The sequence below is a fragment of the Mauremys mutica genome, chromosome 2, assembly GCF_020497125.1.
Source record: "Mauremys mutica isolate MM-2020 ecotype Southern chromosome 2, ASM2049712v1, whole genome shotgun sequence".
NCBI lineage: Eukaryota > Metazoa > Chordata > Testudines > Geoemydidae > Mauremys > Mauremys mutica.
This window is the reverse complement of record NC_059073.1, coordinates 256,137,668-256,157,262: the sequence shown is the minus strand read 5'-3', so window position 1 is coordinate 256,157,262 and position 19,595 is coordinate 256,137,668. Positions and strand designations below refer to the sequence as shown.

General features: G+C 41.1%; 1 protein-coding gene across 1 annotated transcript in view; it reads right to left on the bottom strand.

Annotated features, from left to right (window-relative positions):
- Positions 1 to 19,595, bottom strand: part of LOC123364409 (macrophage mannose receptor 1-like) — an 89,194-nt gene that overhangs the window by 10,242 nt on the left and 59,357 nt on the right. Inside the window, exons 21-26 of the mRNA XM_045006532.1 lie at positions 16,996 to 17,110; positions 13,638 to 13,807; positions 10,796 to 10,898; positions 9,729 to 9,958; positions 8,618 to 8,783; positions 1,900 to 2,049 (exon numbers count right to left, since the gene is read on the bottom strand). Coding sequence (XP_044862467.1) covers positions 1,900 to 2,049; positions 8,618 to 8,783; positions 9,729 to 9,958; positions 10,796 to 10,898; positions 13,638 to 13,807; positions 16,996 to 17,110 — 934 coding nt within the window. The remainder of the gene's footprint in view (positions 1 to 1,899; positions 2,050 to 8,617; positions 8,784 to 9,728; positions 9,959 to 10,795; positions 10,899 to 13,637; positions 13,808 to 16,995; positions 17,111 to 19,595) is intronic.

The window sequence follows — 19,595 nt, the reverse complement described above, 5'->3', positions numbered from 1 at the left end:
CCATAGAGAACATGAAAAAATGAGTGTTGCTATTCAACTATAATGAGACTAATCAATTAAGGTGGGCTATTATCAGCAGTTCATATATCTTTATATTTGGGAATACAGCATTTGTATTGTTCCTCCATACCCCCTCTCTACTCCACATTCTTGGCCACTCACTACCCAATTAGTATCCTGCTAATTATCTACCTGTAACTCCAATTATTATAGTACAGCTATTAACTCTCCATGTTGCACTGATAGAGCCAAGGAATTCCTGCACTGTGTTCAACAGTATTCCAGGAAAGATAATCAGCAGCATAATGATGTAAGAACTGGAATGTTTTAAATGTTGATAAATACATTTTCCGTAACCAATTATCTTTTAGTTTGTGGCTGGGACCCAGGAATCAGCTGTGTAGCAATGGCTGTGGATAGTATGACATGATGTGATGGTGCCTTAATTAACTATTTTTGATTTTGCTGTCACATTCTTGGAGAGGTTTATCCAAGTAACATATAATTGTAGAAATAACATGAACTAATATATAATCATAGAAAACAAACACATGGTACTACTACTGATTTAGGGCCCAATTCTGCCCTCACATAGGTGCAATTATAATTGAGGCCAAATCCCACTATAGGTGGGGAATTAACAGGATACCAATTGGGCGGTGAATGATTATAAATATAGGAAACCCAGAGGGTGAGGAGTGACAGTATGAATTTTTTGTATCCCAAATATAAAAACACATGAATCTTTAGTCTTCTATACTGCAGTCATTATTATAGGCAGACTCAGGAAACTCTTTCACAAATGCAGAAGAGGAAACGGACTTTGAAAAGTTTAGGTATATCACACAAATGATATAGATTTAATCATTTTGAGGCTATACATTTTTGTACTTTTGACAGCCCTCTACCAAGCAGCAGCAAGTGTCTGTAGCCTTTGCAGGTTGGCTTCCCAGAAGGGGCACGGGGGAGGGGGTGAAGGAGGAATCGGTGATGTGGAGTCTGGGTATATTCTACTGTAATTCTTTAATTTATACATAGACCAGTCCTTGAACATAGGTGGACAAACAGCAGGCAGGAAATCCCTTCTTTCAGGAATCTCAGCCCAACACCAATGCCTGGTTCCCAAGTAGCAACTCTGCCTCAAGAACTGACTCCATTCAGAGACCAAGGCAGAGAACAAATTCTCCTGCTGTCTGCACAGCTCCTTCTAGACAACAACACACATAACCAAACTAACATACAGTATATTGTCCCAAGATTTAACATTTGCTACTGTGTGTAAGTAGGCCACCTGGTGACACCTGTCATAACCATAAAAATATGGTTGTGCATTTGGGGGGTATTTCTGTTGTCAAAGGGACACTAGGATGTAGTTTTTGGCAAAAACTTGTTTTAATAAAAAAAATTGTACAAAATCATGATGTAAACAGGAAGCTATGATTAAAAAAAACACAAAACAAAAACAAAGAATGAATGTAACCATTCCTTTGTAATTTTAGAAATTCAAATACAACAGCTGTTTTAACTAGTACATGAGACTCAGACACTGAAACTGACTGTACATAAAGATTCACTTCCCCAGACAACTAAATTACAAAAAGTAAGCAATGGTCCCAATTTACCAGCTCATTATCCCAGTCAGGCTTCTGTAATTCTAATCATTCAATGGCATATAACTGAAGTATTTTAGTGGCAAATCAGGCCCACAGTATAAATGATGTAAAATGAGATTTGAAAAAAAACAAAGATTTTATTATTAATGCAGACAAGGAATTTGTCTTTAAATTATGCTAATACGTAGCACTTTCATAGCCACTGATACATTCATAGTGATGTATAAAAAAAATAATAGATTTGTGATTTGTGTGCATCTTACCTCTAATGTGAAAGAACACTTACCTAATCGAAGACATTCTAAGGAGGCCTGGGCCCAGTTTCTCGTAGATGAAGACTCAATGAAGTAGCAGTGACCACGGAAAGGGATCCATGATCTCTGTTCTGACTCAGGGCACTTTCCAGGAAGCTGGGGGGGATCTGTGGGGGCTTTAACTGTTTAAAAAAAGGGACACAGTTTGCAATTAATAAAACATTTTAATGAACAGGTTTCTCTCACACACTTTTACTATGACTAGCACATACTAATCTGACACCAAGAAACGCTCATAACAGTTGTTTAATCATAATATAATCTTTGAAAATCTGTATTCCTTGTTAGTATATCATAGTGGAATGGTGAATGATTAGTGTTACAGCTGCATTTTATGCTAGAAGCACCTAATTCAGCAAAGCCCTTAAGCACATGCTTATCTTTAAGCACATTCATATGTCCATCCCTATTGAGCAAACACTTAGGGTACGTCTACACTACGGGATTATTCCGAATTTACATAAACCGGTTTAGTAAAACAGATTGTATAAAATCGAGTGCGCGCGGCCACACTAAACACATTAAATCGGTGGTGTGCGTCCACGGTCCGAGGCTAGCGTCAATTTCTGGAGGGTTGCACTGTGGGTAGCTATTCCGTAGCTATCCCATAGTTCCCGCAGTCTCCCCCGCCCCTTGGAATTCTGGGTTGAGTTCCCAGTGCCTGATGGGGCAAAAATCATTGTCACGGGTGGTTCTGGGTAAATGTCGTCAGTCATTCCTTCCTCCGGGAAAGCAACGGCAGACAATCATTTCGCACCCTTTTTCCCTGGATTTCCCTGGCAGACACCATAGCATGGCAACCAAGGAGCCTGTTTTGCCTTTTGTCACTGTCACCGTATGTGTACTAGATGCCGCGGACAGAGGCGATTCAGCAGCGCTACACAGCAGCATTCATTTGCTTTTGCATGACAGCAGAGATGGTTAGCAGCCGTTCTGTACCGTCTACCATGAAATTGTAAATTGGCAATGAGATGATGGTTACCAGTCGTATTGCACTATACCTTCTGCTGCTGTCATAGGTGCCCCTGGCTGAGATCAGCCGGGGGCGCAAAAGACAAAAATGGGAATGACTCCCCGAGTCAATCTCTCCTTTATGGTATCTAAAAATAGAATCAGTCCTGCCTAGAATATGGGGCAAGTGTACTAGAGATCCAGTGTATCAGATAACCAGAGAGCACAGCCGCTCTGTGTCTGATCCCGCAGGAATGATGAGCTGCATGCTATTCACAGGGGGTGATCCTGCAACAACCCCACCTGTTGCTTCCCTCCTCCCACAGCCTTCCTGGGCTACCATTGCAGTGTCCCCCCGTTTGTGTGCTGAAGTAATAAAGAATGCAGGAATAAGAAACAGTGACTTGTTAGTGAAATAAAATGAGGGGAAGGCAGCCTCCAGCTGCTATGATAGTCCAGGCAGTACAGAATCTTTTCTTTACACATGAAGGGTGGGGGCTGATGGAGCTCAGCCCCCTTTTGCTATGATGAAGACGGTTACCAGCCGTTCTGTAACGTCTACTGGGAATAACCGGGAGGCCAGTCAGGAGTACTTATGGGATGATGACGAGGATGGATACCAGTCATATTGCACTACACCATCTGCCACAAGGCTGATGATGACAACAGATATCAGCCATATTGTACCATCACCCACCAAGGAGAGGGGGTGAGGATGCTACAGTTCAGTGCCGCAGCATCGCGTCTACCAGCAGCATTCAGTACACATAGGGTGACATTTAAAAGAGTCAAGAGACGATTTTTTTCCCTTTTCCTTCCGGGGGTAGGGGTACATTGACGAGCTATGCCCTGAACCACCGCGGACAATGTGTTTGACCCTACAGGCATTGGGAGCTCAGCCAAGAATGCAAATGCTTTTCGGAGACTGCAGGAACTGTGGGATACCTTGAGTCCTCAGTCCCCCCTCCCTCCATGAGCGTCCATTTGATTCTTTGGCTTTCCGTTACGCTTGTCACGCAGCAGCGTGCTGAGTCCCTGCTATGGCGTCTGTCTGGAGATTTTTTAAAAAATGCTTTGGAATTTTGTCTTCTGTAACGGAGCTCTGATAGAACAGATTTGCCTGCCCATACTGCGATCACATCCGTACGGTCCATGCTGGAGCTCTTTTTGGATTTTGATTTCGGACTGCATCGCCACCCGTACTGATCGGAGCCCCACGCTGGACAAACAGGAAATTATATTCAAAAGTTCGCAGGGCTTTTCCTGTCTACCTGGCCACTGCATCCGAGTTCAGATTCCTGTCCAGAGCGATCAGTGGTGCACTGTGGGATACCGCCTGGAGGCCAATACCGTCGATTTGCGGCCATGCTAACCCTAATCCAATATGGTAATACCGATATTAGCGCTACTCCTCTCGTTAGGGAGGAGTAGAGAAACCGGTTTAAAGAGCCCTTTATATCGATATAATGGGCCTCTTAGTGTGGACGGGTGTGGCGTTAAATCGGTTTAACGCTCCTAAAACTGGTTTAAATGCGTAGTGTAGACCAGGCCTTAGGCTTAAGAACATGTTTAAGTCCCATGGTAAGTGCTTTGCTGAATTAGGGCCTAAATTTGGTGAAATCAGGCCATAAACCAATATTACTCTTGAAACAAGAGAGCAGCTCAGTTGACATCAATGGCTGAGTTTCAGGTGCAGATGAAGACAGCACAGTATAGGGCCAAAATTATTAACTTAAACTGCAGTATATAGAAAATGTTTAAAATCTCACAAGTAGGAGAATGTATATTGTGTAGCCTAAATATCAGGAATGCATTTATGTTTTAAAACCTAGTATTCTGGGTCAAGAAAATCTGTTCTCATTTTACTTATCTACTAAGATTTGAATTCAGGATTTTCCTGTTTTCCCTGGCAATAGCTATTATCATTTCAATGATCATTGAGCCATGAGAGAAAAGAATCTTTTTAGGCAGTTGCAATGCTATTAATTTATGAAGATGAAAACACAAAATCCTTCAAGGTTTGGCAGGTAAGTAAAATGGAAATAGATTTTCAAATATTTTGTTTAAAAATATAAGGATTTTGCAGTGTGATGATGAACAGGATTGTGAATAGATTTTAACATCTTTTTAAATAAAATGTTTATGTTCACCTTTAACGGGGATGTATTGCAGATGGGTTTAGCCTGTCACTTCCATTAAAGAATAACTAATTAAAACATTAGAGCGACCAGATGGATGAGGTAATAGCTTTTATTGGTGAGAAGCTTTTGAGACCAACAGAAGTTGTCCAATAAATACTACTACAGCCACCTGTCTCTCTAATATCCTGGAACCAACATGACTACAACAACATTGCACAATTAAAACGTAACTATTTAAAAATACACTAGTTGTTCTTCTTAATCTAGCCAAAGGAAGATGATCTTCAACATGTGGAAAGCGTGTTTAATTAGTAATCAATTATTCCATATTTAAAATGCACTACTCTATAACACGGAAAATAAGTCAAATGGCTTCAATATTAAATGCCTACACTCTTTTGCCCACAAGATCTGAGGAAATAGAAGATTATTTTACAGGAAAAACAGTTATTTTTCTTTTGATAACTCAAAAATTAATAAGTCCCAGACTCCAGCAGATGTGTGTTTATATTGTATGTTTTATACTAAACAGACTTTCAGTAATGAACCAAAGTTCCTTCCCTCACGTACACACTGGAAGAGACTTAACATTCAATTTGTCTGTCTTTTGCCTTGCTTAACTATCAAACTCTTTTTTTCCTTGCTTTTATCTAGTGTTCTTTACATCTTGTGAATAATTCTTTTAACTAGAGTTCTATTTTTACTAGGGCTGTCAAGCAATTAAAAATATTAACTGCAGTTAATCACGCTGTTAAACAACAATAGAATACCATTTATTTAAATTTTTTGGATGTTTTCTATATTTTCAAATAAATTGATTACAATGACAACACAGAATACAAAGTGTACAATGCTCATTTTATATATATTTTTGATTACAAGTATTTCCACTGAAAAACACAAAAGAAATAGTATTTTTCAATTCACCTCATACAAGTAGTGTGGTGCAATCTCTTTATCATGAAAGTTGAACTTACAAATGTAGAATTATGGACAAAAAGACTGCATTCAAAAATAAAACAATGTAAAATTTTAGACCCTGCAAGTCCACTCAGTCCTACTTCTTGTTCAGCCAATCACTCAAACAAACACATTTGTTTACATTTTCAGGAGATAATGCTGCCCACTTCTTGTTTATGTCACCTGAAAGTGAGAACATGCATTCTCATGGCATTGTTATAGCTGGCACCACAAGATATTTACGTACCAGATGCGCTAAAGATTCATATGTCCATTCATGCGTCAACCACTATTCCAGGGGACATGCATCCGTGCTGATGACAGCTTCTGCTTGATAACAATCCAAAGCAGGGTGGACTGACACATGTTCATTTTCATTATATGAGTCAGATGCCACTGGCAGAAGATTGGTTTTCTTTTTTGTGGTTCAGGTTCTGAAGAAGTGGGTATTCACCCACGCAAGCTCATGCTGCAAAACGTCTGTTAGTCTATAAGGTGCCACAGGATTCTTTGTTGCTTTTACAGGTTCTGTAGTTTCCGCATCGGAGTGTTTCTTCTTTAAGACTTCTGAAAGCATGCTCCACACCTTGTCCGTCTCAGATTTTGGAAGGCATTTCAGATGCTTAAACCTTGGGTCGAGTGCTGTAGCTCAGTGGTCCTCAACCAGGGGGTCCAGGGCCCCCTAGGGGGCCTCCAAGCAGGGCCAGCATTAGACTCGCTGGGGCCCAGGGCAGAAAGCCAAAGCCCCACCACATGGGGTGGAAGCCCAGGTCCCTGAGCCTCGCCACTTGGGGCTGAACTGAAGCCTGAGCAATGTAGCTTTGTGGGGGCCACTGAGGCATGGGGCCCCAGGCAGTTGCCCTGCTTGCTACCCCCTAATGCCGGCCCTGCCTTTTATAAGCAGAAAATCAGTTATTGTGGCACAGGTGGGTCGTGGAGTTTTTATAACATGTGGGGGGGGACTCAAAGAAAAAGGTTGAGAACCTCTGCTGTAGCTATCCTTAGAAATTTCACATCAGTACCTTCTTTGCGTTTTGTGAAATCTGCAGTGAAAGTGTTCTTAAAATGAATAACGTGCTGGGTCATCATCTGAGACTGCTGTAACGTGAAATATATGCCAGTGTGGGTAAAAGAGAGCAGGGGACATATAATTCCCCTCTCCCCCTCCCCAAGGAGTTCAGTCACAAATCTAATTAATGCATTACTTTTTCAACGAGCGTCATCAGCATGGAAGCATGTCCTCTGAAATGGTGGCCAAAGCATGAAGGGGCACCTGAATGTTTAGCATATCTGGCACGTAAATACCTTGCAATGCCGGCTACAAAGTGCCATACAAATGCCTGTTCTCACTTTCTGGTGATATTGTAAATAAGAAGAGGGCAGGATTATCTCCTGTAAATGTAAACAAACTTGCTCGTCTTTGTGATTGGCTGAACAAGAAGTAGGACTGACTGGACTTGTCGGCTTTGAAGTTTTACATTGTTTTGTTTTTGAGTGAAGTTACATACAAAAAATCTATATTTGTAAATTGCACTTTCACAACAAAGATTGCACTATGGTACTTGCATGAGGTGAACTGAAAAAATACTATTTCTTTTGTTTATCACTTTTACAGTGCAAATATTTGTAATAAAAAATAAAGTACACTTTGATTTCAATTACAACACAGAATATATATGAAAAAGTAGAAAACATTCAAAATATTAAATACATTTCAATTGGTATTCTATTGTTTAACAGTGCGATTAAATCTGTTATTATTCATAATTTTTTTTAATCAGAATTAATTTTGAGGCAATTGTGTGAGTTAACTGTGATTAATCAACAGCCCTAATTTTTACACATAGTTTGTGTACACCACTGCCCTCCGTTGGATATATCTGACATTCAAATGTTTGTCTCATTTTCTAGTTGGTGGCTAGTCTAACACATGCTAATACAGTTGACAGCTAATGAAGATACTTGTGTAATTCAAGAGGTGGAAAGTCCTGTGTTTTTGGAGCTGTGTTTTTGTGTTCAAACTTCTTTCAGTTTCTGTATTGCTTCCGCCACTACTACTATTTCAAGCTGTCTCTGTGCTGCCTCTGCAATGCTTTCTTCAATCGTTCTATGCTACCGTCTGTTAAACATTCCGTGTGCTGTAAGACCAAGACGACATGGTCTTTAACTCAAGCAGCATAGAATTTACTGTGGTGGTCAGCACCTTGACATTCACTATTTGAAAGGAATTACTTACCAATAGTTTTCTCTGTTTTACAAGGCATTCCCTATGTACCCAGCAGGACACACAGAATAATGTACTGCTTTACTAACTACTTTGTTTTTACACTAATGAACTGGGTTGATGGAGTTAGATTTATGAGCTATGATTGTTCTCAGTGTGCTTTTTTCAGTAGCTAAGCAAATAGGAATAACCACTGGCTTCCATTCCCACTGGCCTGGTGCCCACTCACCATCTTTCCCCTAACTCAGTTCCAAAACTCAGTCCCTTCCACTCACTTGTCTTTCTCCAGTTATTTGTTAGTTACTGAATATCAAAGTGTACAGTCATTTACTAGATATATTTGAACAGTCCCTAGCACAATGCAATATAAATAAATAATCATTGTTATTACCATTGTTACATTCAATTGCTTACCATCTGACCATTTACAGATAGAGTAGTAGTTTTCATCACAGGATGCCGTCTTCCAGACTCCTCCAAGGTCCAGATAAACACAGCCTATATTCTGTTTCGGCTCTCCTTTGGCCCACTTAGTATACTTCACCTTCCAGTTATCAAGCCATTCATAACGTCCCTCAGTCTAAAAGCAAAATAAATCAATAGAAACAATGAACCAGACATCAAGAATTGCTTCACTGTCAGTTTTGTGAGAGGAATTCTTTCACCATCCTAACCTCTGATATGAAACAGAAAAATACCAAGACTCAGTCCCTTGCCACTAGATAGATATTTATAGTCTGCCCATCGTCCTTTGTCAGAGGTTGTCATTCAAAAATATAGAACAATAGTAGATGGCTCAAATTTTTGATTCATGCTGTGGCATATCAAGTTCGCAAATTAATCCACCATCACTCCAGTTAGCTAATGCCCAAGTTTTGTTTTATTTTGTTTTGAAGAAGTCGTATATTACATTGTTCACTCTGGCGTTTCCTTAATTTCTCTGGTCAATGGGTGCAGAAAGCAGAAGTAGGGACTGTGCCAACTGTTTGCAATAGTTCTTCATTTTAATCTTCGTAAAGGGCCCAGATACCAGAATGAGGAACACAATATAAATAAATTAAATTGGATAGCCCACCAGCTATTCAGCTTCTCAGCAGCACAGCTGTCCTGAGATTAATAATAACGTTAGTTTAAAATAAATTCAGGTGTTATTTAGAGAAATACTTTTGGATAAAAATAAATAATTTTTATCGCACACTTAAAGAAGTTTGGATATTTTTCCAAGGGGGAACATGACAGTGTGTCCGTATGAAGAAAGCCATAGTGAGATGACCTGAAGTAAAAACTTGCCTGGAAAAAACATAGAGCATAATGCCAGAAAGAATAAGACCAGAGAATGTGTGATTTAATCTGATTAATACTGATGAATTGTTAATGATTCAAAGCTTAAGCACATTCCCTGCCTTTAAACAATGACACTATATACAAGTAGCTAGGGCAGTATGTAATCTAATGAGATCAAAACTGAATTAAGATAAGGACTGTGAAAGCAGTATTATCACAGAAAGTAGAAAGATGTTCTTACCAGATTGCTGTTCAGACCGATCCATACAGGCTCCCCATACTTTAACATTCGTAGCCACAGGAATGAGTGGCTGTAGGGATCTAAGATGCTGGCAAGGTCAGAGGACTCATGTACGCATTTTCGCCGTGCATCTTCCCACTTCATTTTGGAACGAACGAACAAGTAACTACTGTTACCATAACGGATAAAGTTTGCTGGGACTGCTGTTGATGAATGGTAGAACTTGGAGTCTATAGGGAGAAGAAAAAGGGGAATGTAAAGTCGTTGGAGTTTTTAAAAAGTGGTTAGGGCCACATTGTGGCTGGCCTTGCATGTGATTGCAAAGCATGGATAAAAAGAGACTCCTCTATCTCCTGACTTCTGGTCTTGGTTAAAGCTCTGCAAACCCACTAAAGAAAGTGAGGATTCACAGGTGTCAAATGAGGGCAGAGTTTACATAGTCATTGACGGTATCTTACAATGTTGATGATGGCACAATGGCTAGCATAGAATCCAAATTATGCTCTCACAACTGTGCTAGTTCAGCAGAGCTAAAGTGAAGGAACAAAAGGCTAAGGAAACTATGACCCTGAATACATCCAGGGATTAAGAGCTTGTCCACACGGAAGTTGCATCCGTTTAATTTACATTGGTTTAGGTTTGGTCTACATACAAAGTTCTGCACGTTTTTGGTTTAATAAAAGATGTGATTTTAAACTGATTTAGCTAAATTGGTGCAACCTTGTATGTGAACCCTTTTAAATCAATTTACAGTTGTCTTATATTGGTTTACCTTGTGTTGGTAAATGTATGGGTGGATATAGGCAGTGATCATATACAGGGGTCTGCACTCGTTTAACTAAATTAGCTTTTTGAACAGATCACAGTTGAACTTCTCTATGTAGAAAAGCCTTTAAAAGCTGGTTTAGTGTGTAGACCAAGATTTGGATGGTCATATTTATAAATAGTACTTTTTCTAACCATAGCCACTGAAGTGAAGGATCGTGGTGACATAATGCAAGTGGAAATCCAGCATTTAATCCTCAAGCAAATAAAAATATCTTGCACGAGATTTCTGAAAAATGCACCTTTGTTAATTTGGCATACATAGCCTTTGTTGTTGCCACAGCTTTCATCAACCCATTTCCCTGCCTCCTTAACAGGACTATTTCTCATCAAGACGCAGTCAGCCTAGGGGAAAAAAGGATACACAAATCAGTTAATAAATAAATCAAAAGCAAGTGAGAAAACGTCCTCCCCCTTTTACATCTGTAGACATGAATATAATTAAATTTCATTCCTGCATCATTTTAAGATTCAGTAATGCTGGCATTATGCTGGTGACTTCTATGTGCTTTTGTTCCCCGTGTATTGCCCTTATTTCTTAACTTGCCTGTGATTTTTCCCTAGTCAATCTCGTGAAACAATTTGGGGTGAAGGGGGGGGCTGAGAGAAGGGGGAAGTGCAGAAATTCTATTCTCTTCCCATCCCCATGTTGTATAATATGGAGGGCATCCCACGGGAAAGTTCAGAGGGAGATCTTGGGTGAAGTTAGTCATGGAAGGAAAAAGTGGCTTGATCCCTCTACACGGCTACTGCAGTCTGTTCCAAAGAAACCCTGGACAGGCAAGGAGTAATGCACTTCTCTGAAATTTTTTCTCCCACTTTCAAATTCATAGTTGCAGCTGTGCAAAATATCAACTGCAAACTAGAAACGCTTAGGTTAGGGTTGCCGGGCATCTGGTTTTTTGACCAGAATGCCCAGTCAAAAAGGGACCCTGGTGGCTCTGGTTAGCACTGCTGACCGGGCTGCTAAATGTCCAGTTGTCGGTGCAGCAGGGCTAAGGCAGGCTGCCTGCCTGCCCTGGCTCTGTGCAGCTCCCAGAAGCAGCGGCCATGTCCGGTTCCTAGGTGCAGGGGCAGCCACGGAGGCTCCATGCACTGCCCCCACCCTGAGTGCCAGCTCCGCAGCTCCCATTGGCCAGGAACCATGGCTTATGGGAGCTGCGGGGGCAGTGCCTGTGGGCATGGGCAGCATGCAGAGGCCCCTGGCCCCTCTGCCTAGGAGCCAGAAGGATATGCCACTGCTTCCCTGGAGCCACCTGAGGTAAGTACTGCCCGGAGCCCGCACCCTGAACCCCTTCCTCACCCTGAGCCCCTTCCCACACCTTAAGTCACTCCTAGACCCTGCATCCTGCACCTCCTCCCATACCCCAACCCCCTACCCCAGCTCAGAGCCCTGTCCTGCACCCTGAACCCCTCATTTACTGGCCCCACCCTGGAGCCCACACCCCTAGTTGGAACCCTCACCCCCACCCCCCTCCTGTACCCCAACCCCCTGCCCCAGTGAGTGAAGGTAGAGGAGAGCGAGCAACAAGGGGGGGGAATGGAGTAAGTGTGGGGCAGAGCCTCGGGACAGGGCCAGGCAAAGGTGTTCAGTTTTGTGCAATTCAAAAGTTGGCAACCCTAACTTAGGCCCAAATTTTTAAGAATGTCCACTGATGAAAGTGAGATGCCTGAGTTGAGATGGCATTTCCATTTCCTTGACTTCCAAATCCACAGAGCTTCTGTGAGCCTATAAGAAACACACAGTGTTTCATAAAAATGTTTTACATCTGCAAACATTTTGAAAAGTTGAGCATGGCATTTTTTGCACTCTGTAGCTGTGTCAGAGAAATGATCACATTCTGTTGCTTACCCCTGGCAAACGGAATCTTCTGAGATTCCCCCACCATGTGGTTTCGCATATGAACTTCTCAATTTCTCAGTGAAACCTTACAGACCTTGCCACTCTTAGGACAGGACTTTATAAAAACACTATGCTTTTCAGAAAAGAAAAAATATTTTTTCCTCCATAGTGACATATTTTAAAAATGCCTTGTCTGATAAACTTCAGAGTTTCTCCAACACTTCTCCATCTGTTCAGGATAACACATGAGAAATTTCTGATAGCAAGGTGCTATTTTCAGGAAGTTGGAGAGGGTCATAGGGTATCAAAATCAAGGTTATATTGAAATTGCATTACAACTTCAAAGCCTGATCGTGCCCCTACTGCAGTCCTTGGCAGGATCAACTCCTTATCCAAGGAGTTACTTATTGTAACTCCACCACACAGTACGAAATAATCTTGCATTAGCAGAGAGATGAACTTGATGGATGGAATGTCCTTTTCTAGAATGCTGAGAAAATAAAGGAAGAGATTTTTTTCTGAAAAGTCAAATGCTTATTTACAGAAGCTAGGGTAACACATGCCTCTCGCCCACAGCAGCAGCATCTCCACCCATCTGGAGGAGAGAGAGAAGATGTTGTTGAGTAAGTGGCCCTACTCCAGTAGGAGCCCAAAGCCCCAAAAGGGAAAATGCCAGCTAGGGAGGACCACTGTCAGAATGATAAAAGTGATGCACTAATTCAGTTTTTATCCCCATAGCAAACACCACAAGGCAGGGGTGCCATGGAGATGTGCACAAGTTAAAGCTGCTCTTCTTTCCTGAAACTTAGTTCAACCAGGGATGACTCCTCCTTGCGACATAGCAGTCCCCTTTATTAAGCTAGCTCAGCAGCTTCATCCTGCTGGAAATCCTTCACAACACACCCTATTGGTGCAGCTCTTACTGGGTGTCCTGCAATATATTGCTCATACTTCACTTGCTGCTCCTTTATTTGGATTCCTACTGTACAGCTGCAATAATGTTTTTTTTTAAGCTGAGCCAATAATCAGTGTAACAATTTATGACAAGCACCATAAACAATAGAGACAGGATTGTGCTAAACATATTTGATCAAAGATTTAAACGCCTTTTGCACTTGTGAAAGACCTGAATCCTGCAGTATCACAGCTCTAGCCTCAGAAAATGTCTTCACTAAGTCAGAAATAAACTGAGCAGTAACTATGGTACAGTTATTTAACAACAATTTGTAATTGATGTTCACCTGGCTATCATATGAATATAATGACATTTGTCCAGATGGGAAACCTTTGCCCCAATTTGTAAAGTAGACTCCACTTCCATCTGTCCAAAGATATTTGAGTTCATGGTTTATATCATTTAATCCAATCCAAATATCAACCACAGAATCCTTTAAATGGAAGGTGAGAAAGGCTGAAAGAAAGAAGAAAAACATTTTACATGAAGTGTAGTAGAACACAGCTTTTTTTCATCAGAGAAGTTGCTGATGTGGCCAGAACTGGGCCAGCCATGGTCCAAAAAATTCTTGTAGTATTGAATCTTATAACTCTTCTAATCAGATAGTTTGCAAACTTAGATGAATGTCTAGTGGAGAAAGTGAAATAAATGGATATTATTTCAACATTAAGTTAAAAGAAACAGAAAAACAACTAAAAAGAACAAGATGGGAAGATTTTTATTTCGGACAAAATTGGAAAGGCACTTTGAGGAGGGTAAGTTGTTAGTTTGGGTGAGCAAGGACTCAGATATACAATTTTTGTATTTGTTCAAGATATCACAGCTGTATGTCTGACTCTCCAAGTACAGGAATAGTCTCAACAGCAGATTAGTAAAGCTTCCCCTCTGAGGTTCCTAAGTCTTATTCCATCAAGTGCTCTATAGCCTATGACCAAGACTTTGAACTCTGCTATGAAGCAAATGGGAAGCCAGAAGAGTTTATGACGAACAGGTGTGATATATGTGCATCAATCTTTGTTGCTGAGGTTTATACAGGGATGCTGGGGCTGGCACTGAAGCTGGAAATCACATCTCTGGAAATGATAAAAAAATTGCTTTAGGGTCAACAAGAATCTTGTGTTTGAAGTGTACGCTGCCTGACTGCCCTCACTCCCCTGCCCCTTGTTTTCTTGGGGGACCACTGGGACCCACCCACATTACAAGTTCATTCATGTTTTTATACCAGTTCTTGATACTTCCACCTAAGCTGATTACAATATGGATGAGTTAAATGTAAATGCTCTTTTGTGGAAAACACAACTATGTGCCAACCATGCTCGTGCATCTGCACTTGCCACGTTGCCTATCCACATTTGTATTGCTGCGTTCTGGAAAAATCTAGATAGGTATCCCAAACTGCCTTAGCAAGTGATAGAATGCAGAGGGGATATGCACAAACAGCGTCACGAGCAGCATGAACAGCAAGGTATTTTGGGTTGTCCTACTGCACAGAGAGCTGGAAAGGAAGAGGACCAACCAAACTGGTTACACAGATAAATGGCTGTCATTCACTCAGCAAAATAATAGTGTTCTGATTACTGGAAGACACACATGGGCTAACACCCTCCCCTGGCAAGGCTGAAACATGGCTGGCTGCCAAACTTACAAACACAGCATCAATCATATTTTGTGCAGACATAAACCAAATTTAGGGCCAACCATCTCACTAACTTGTCACAGACTTATAGTTGTAGCGTACACAAGCTTCAGCTCTGGTCAGTAACAGGCGATTATCACAAAGCTAATCTTAACCAGCTTCTAGAGTTTCAGTTAGGAGCTTACTCTTCTCATTGAATTAATAGCCATTTTTGTTTCTCTGTTCTCTCAGCTGGTTATCCTCCAAAATTTTCTTAATACGAACGTCACTTGTGCCTTATCCTGCCAGGAATAAAACCTGTAGGTTTGTGACAAATGTTAGTGCTGTGGTCCTGCTGGGAAGTGCAACGGGAAATCAACCCTTCCTTGCACGCTTCTGTTGCCAGTAATAATATTGGTTTGTCCCACTAGTTCTACTATTCATATGTTTCTTACCTAGAATTCAACCCTTGTGCATAAGCAACCTTTCAGGAATTCGTACAATCTGGTCACAACAGGAACGTTTCTCTTGGAGGGAATTCAACCACATTTTGATAGAACAGTCATATTTGATCCCTAATTTTTTCTGCACTGGGAGTCTGATTTTCTCCACTATGGAAAATCATACATTAGCATGAAGGTAATGGAATTACTCTGATTTTACAGTAATGTAACTGTGAATGTCAGAATATAACCCCATTTACTTCTCTCACTATGGTTCTGTTTGTCTATTTCTGCTCTTTTAACTTTATATCTATTGCTTTGGTGCAGTAGCTGTTTTTCATAGTCATTTTTCCTATCTTTGTTGTTGTTCTTTATTTGTATTATTGTAGTGCCGCAGAGCTGCCATCATGGACCAGGACCCTTCCGTGCTAGGCGCTGTACAGACACAGAACAAAAAGACAATCCCTCTCTCAAAAAGTTTAAACAATCTAAGTAGAAGACAAGAGGCAACCGATGACACAGGAAGATGGGGGGAGTTGTTATGGGGGGGGGCTACTTAGGAGGGGATCAGCTAAATAGAAAGGAAGGGGAAGGGAAGAGGGTGAGGGGGACAGGCAGGTATGGGGTGAAGTGTGAGGAGGGAGAGGGATGGTTGGAGCAATTAGCCAATCAGCACCGAGCAGAAAAAGTCACAGAACATTCCGCAGTTTTGACTGGAATGTCCAGAGGTCCCTGCTTTAGCTGCTTCTGATCTCTGGCTGGCTGCTCTCTGCAATTTTGCCCCAGGGCCACATGGCGGGGGAGGGAGGCACCACCTGAATTCTAGTGCCTCTGGCATGGGCATTTCTTGCATTTTCTTATGTGTTTTTAATCCATTTACAACTGTTTCCCTTTCTATGACTGTGTCACGTTTTCCTGCTTCACTTTCTTTTTGTCTTCTGCATGTGCTCTCCCACCCTGTAGCTCCCCCAAAAGAAGTGCATAATAACTTATTTTCAGTGAGGCAACACTAGGAATTGAAGCAGTTTGAAGTGGACATGTCCACAAGCCCTGATCTCATCAGCAGCAGGAGAGTTCATATCAGTTTTAGTTCACTTCAGCTATAAAGATGCTTTGCTGTTAGAAGCTTCACATTGTCCCAATGTTACTTTTCTGACACAATGGATTGGGAAGCTGGCAACAGTACAGTCATTATAAAGTAAAAGAGTCAGAAGGGGTGGGAGGTTTTGAGGAAAATTCTCAACAGATTAAATTTACAGGTGACAATCTTTAAAAGTTGACAGATAAATAATTAATAATAAATAATTGAGTATAACAAATCTCAAACACAGTAATCAAATCAGTCTCCCAATGGTGCCTTGGTCCTATCAGCTTTTTGTTACTACTAAAAAGTACATAGCGGCACTCATATCTACAGTATATGCTTTCAGATATACATTTGTCTCATGTAACTAAAATTTTTCTTAATTCTATATGTAATCAGTAACAGACAAAAATAGTAAGATATATTACTGCTGCTGAAGAGTTACACTTTAAGCTTGCATTTACAATTCTTTACATTAATTGAATGGTATCTGGTACAGTACCTTGCACTTGTTCATTTGGGATGGTAACTAGATTTCCTCCCAAATTCACACAAGCTGTTCGTGCAGCATGCCACGACAGTCGGTCATCTTTATTTGAGCCAAACATTTTGTAACACTGAAATAAGAATAAGTCATGTAAATATTTTACTTGCAGCAATATTCCCCACAGATAGGAGACCATTTTTTTTTAATTAACATGACTGCCATGTTCAAGTAGGAAGGTGAAAGCTTTGCATCACCATAGGAATGTTAAACTGTGTTCTACAAAAAGTTTGTGAGAAAGCCCCATTTAGAATGAGGTTTTCGAGGTGATGCAGTTGATTATAAAGTGAAAAGTAAAACTATAGATGCCAAAAAAGTGTGTTCTTTAAGAAAATATGTTTACCAGATTTGATTTGAAATCAGCTTAAAACAACAAGCAGAAGCTGGCTGCTTTTACAGGCCAGCTGCCTATATTTGGTGAGCTACAGAATGATTGAAACCAGCTTGTGTATGTCTTTAGCCGTACAAAGCATAGGTTGAATCAAAAAGCAAAGCAGTGAGTTTTGTGATAAAATGCAAATAAATACATTTTTAAAGAAATGTCTGGTAGTCTATGAGGCTGAAATTTGCACAAAAAGAGCTGGTAGTACATTGTGGACCAGAAAAATATCTCTGTGTTGACCTGAAACATTCTTTTTTCAAGTAATAACGTCAACAGAGCTGTTACTTGAGCCTTCTTGGAACTTGGGGACAGAGCTAGACCTGTCAGTCATGGCCAGCAGAGGAATAGTCTGTTTCTTGAAGTTCCATCCAACTGATCCAACTTCTAGGGTCAGGATAATTCCATTTTGCATTACTATTCATAGATTCATAGACTCTAGGACTGGAAGGGACCTCGAGAGGTCATCGAGTCCAGTCCCCTGCCCTCACGGCAGGACCAAATACTGTCTAGACCATCCCTGATAGACATTTATCTAACCTCCTCTTAAATATCTCCAGAGATGGAGATTCCACTACCTCCCTAGGCAGTTTATTCCAATGTTTACTGATTGTATTAAGTATACTTGGAAGAAAAAGCACAGCTTCTGCTATTGTGGAACATGAAGGTAATTTTCCCTAAAGAAGCAAACCTGAATCTTTGTTGGTGAGTTTCCAACTCTGTCTCTGTGACGGACTGGATCTGTGAATTTTATTATTTGCAAGATGGACATTTTCAAGTAAACATACATAAGTTTTCCTATTCTTTATCATAGTAAGTTCCACAGATCTGTTACAATGGAATTTTCACACCAGTTTGCGTCCAACATGGGAAGCAGGATCATCCTTCACTTTGGAAATTAATGTTATGGAAGTTGTGAAGACTACTTGTGTGAATTAAAAGTATGATTCTGGGTCTGATCAGAGAAAGCTCCCAACATCATATATTCATCTAATTAGAGATAGTAATTATCAGGTCATTTACTTAATGGATAGGAAGTATATTGACACTTGCCACATGGGTTTGAATGCAGTAGTGCTTTTAGGACCAGAATAGGAGATTCTTCCTGTCGGGTTTATGAAATCTTTATTAGAGAGATTTGACGTTGCAGTCGCTAGGAGGATACAGCTGTGGCAACACTACTAATGACTGCTTTCACAAGTTCCTGATGCTGGTGGCGTTCATTCACGATTCTGAACACTAAGGGCCAGATTCTGATTTCAGACACACTTGTGTAAATCCAAAGAAACACCAGTGAGACTAGATTTACACCTCTGCGATTGAGATCAGAATCTGGTCCTGAAATTCCAGTTCTGTCTCTGCTGAATGTCCTAACATTGACACAGAAAACTGGGTTAGCATAACATGTGTAAAGCCGCACTGGTTCAGTGTGGAGAGGTGATATATTGCCACCTTAGCAAAGAACAAACAAAAACAAACAAAAAATTCAGTATATTAAAAGTCATACACAACATCTGCATTCATAGTCTCTTGCAGAATGAATTAAGCCCCTGGAGGAATGGGAGCAGAGATTCTGAAGAAAAAGGACAGTTACCTGTTTTGTAACTGGCATTCTTCGAGATGTGTTGCTCATGTCTATTCCACAGTAGGTGTGCGTGCTTGCCACATGCACCGGTGCCGGAAGTTTTTCCCTTAGCAGTATCCATACTGGGGGAGCACCGCAGCGACCCCTGGAGTGGCACCTGTATATCGCGCTATAAGGGGAGCCTCAGGCTCCCCCCACCCTTGGTTACTTCTTGCCGGACAACTCCGACAGAGGGGAAGGAGGGCAGGGTGTGGAATAGACATGAGCAACACATCTCAAAGAACGCCAGTTACGGAACAAGTAACTATCCTTTCTTCTTCGAGTGATTGCTCATGTGTATTCCACAGTAGGTGATTCCAAGCAGTATCTGCTGGAGGTGGGTACGAGTTCATGATAGCTCGGGACGAAGTACAGCCCTGCCGAACCTGGCATCATCCCTAGACTGGGAGATGATCACGTAATGTGAAGTAAATGTGTGAACTGAGGCCCAAGTGGCCGCCCTACAAATGTCTTGGAGAGGGACATGGGCTACATAGGCCGCTAATGAGGCTTGAGCCCTCGTAGAGTGCGCCGTAACGATCAGTGGCAGGGGCA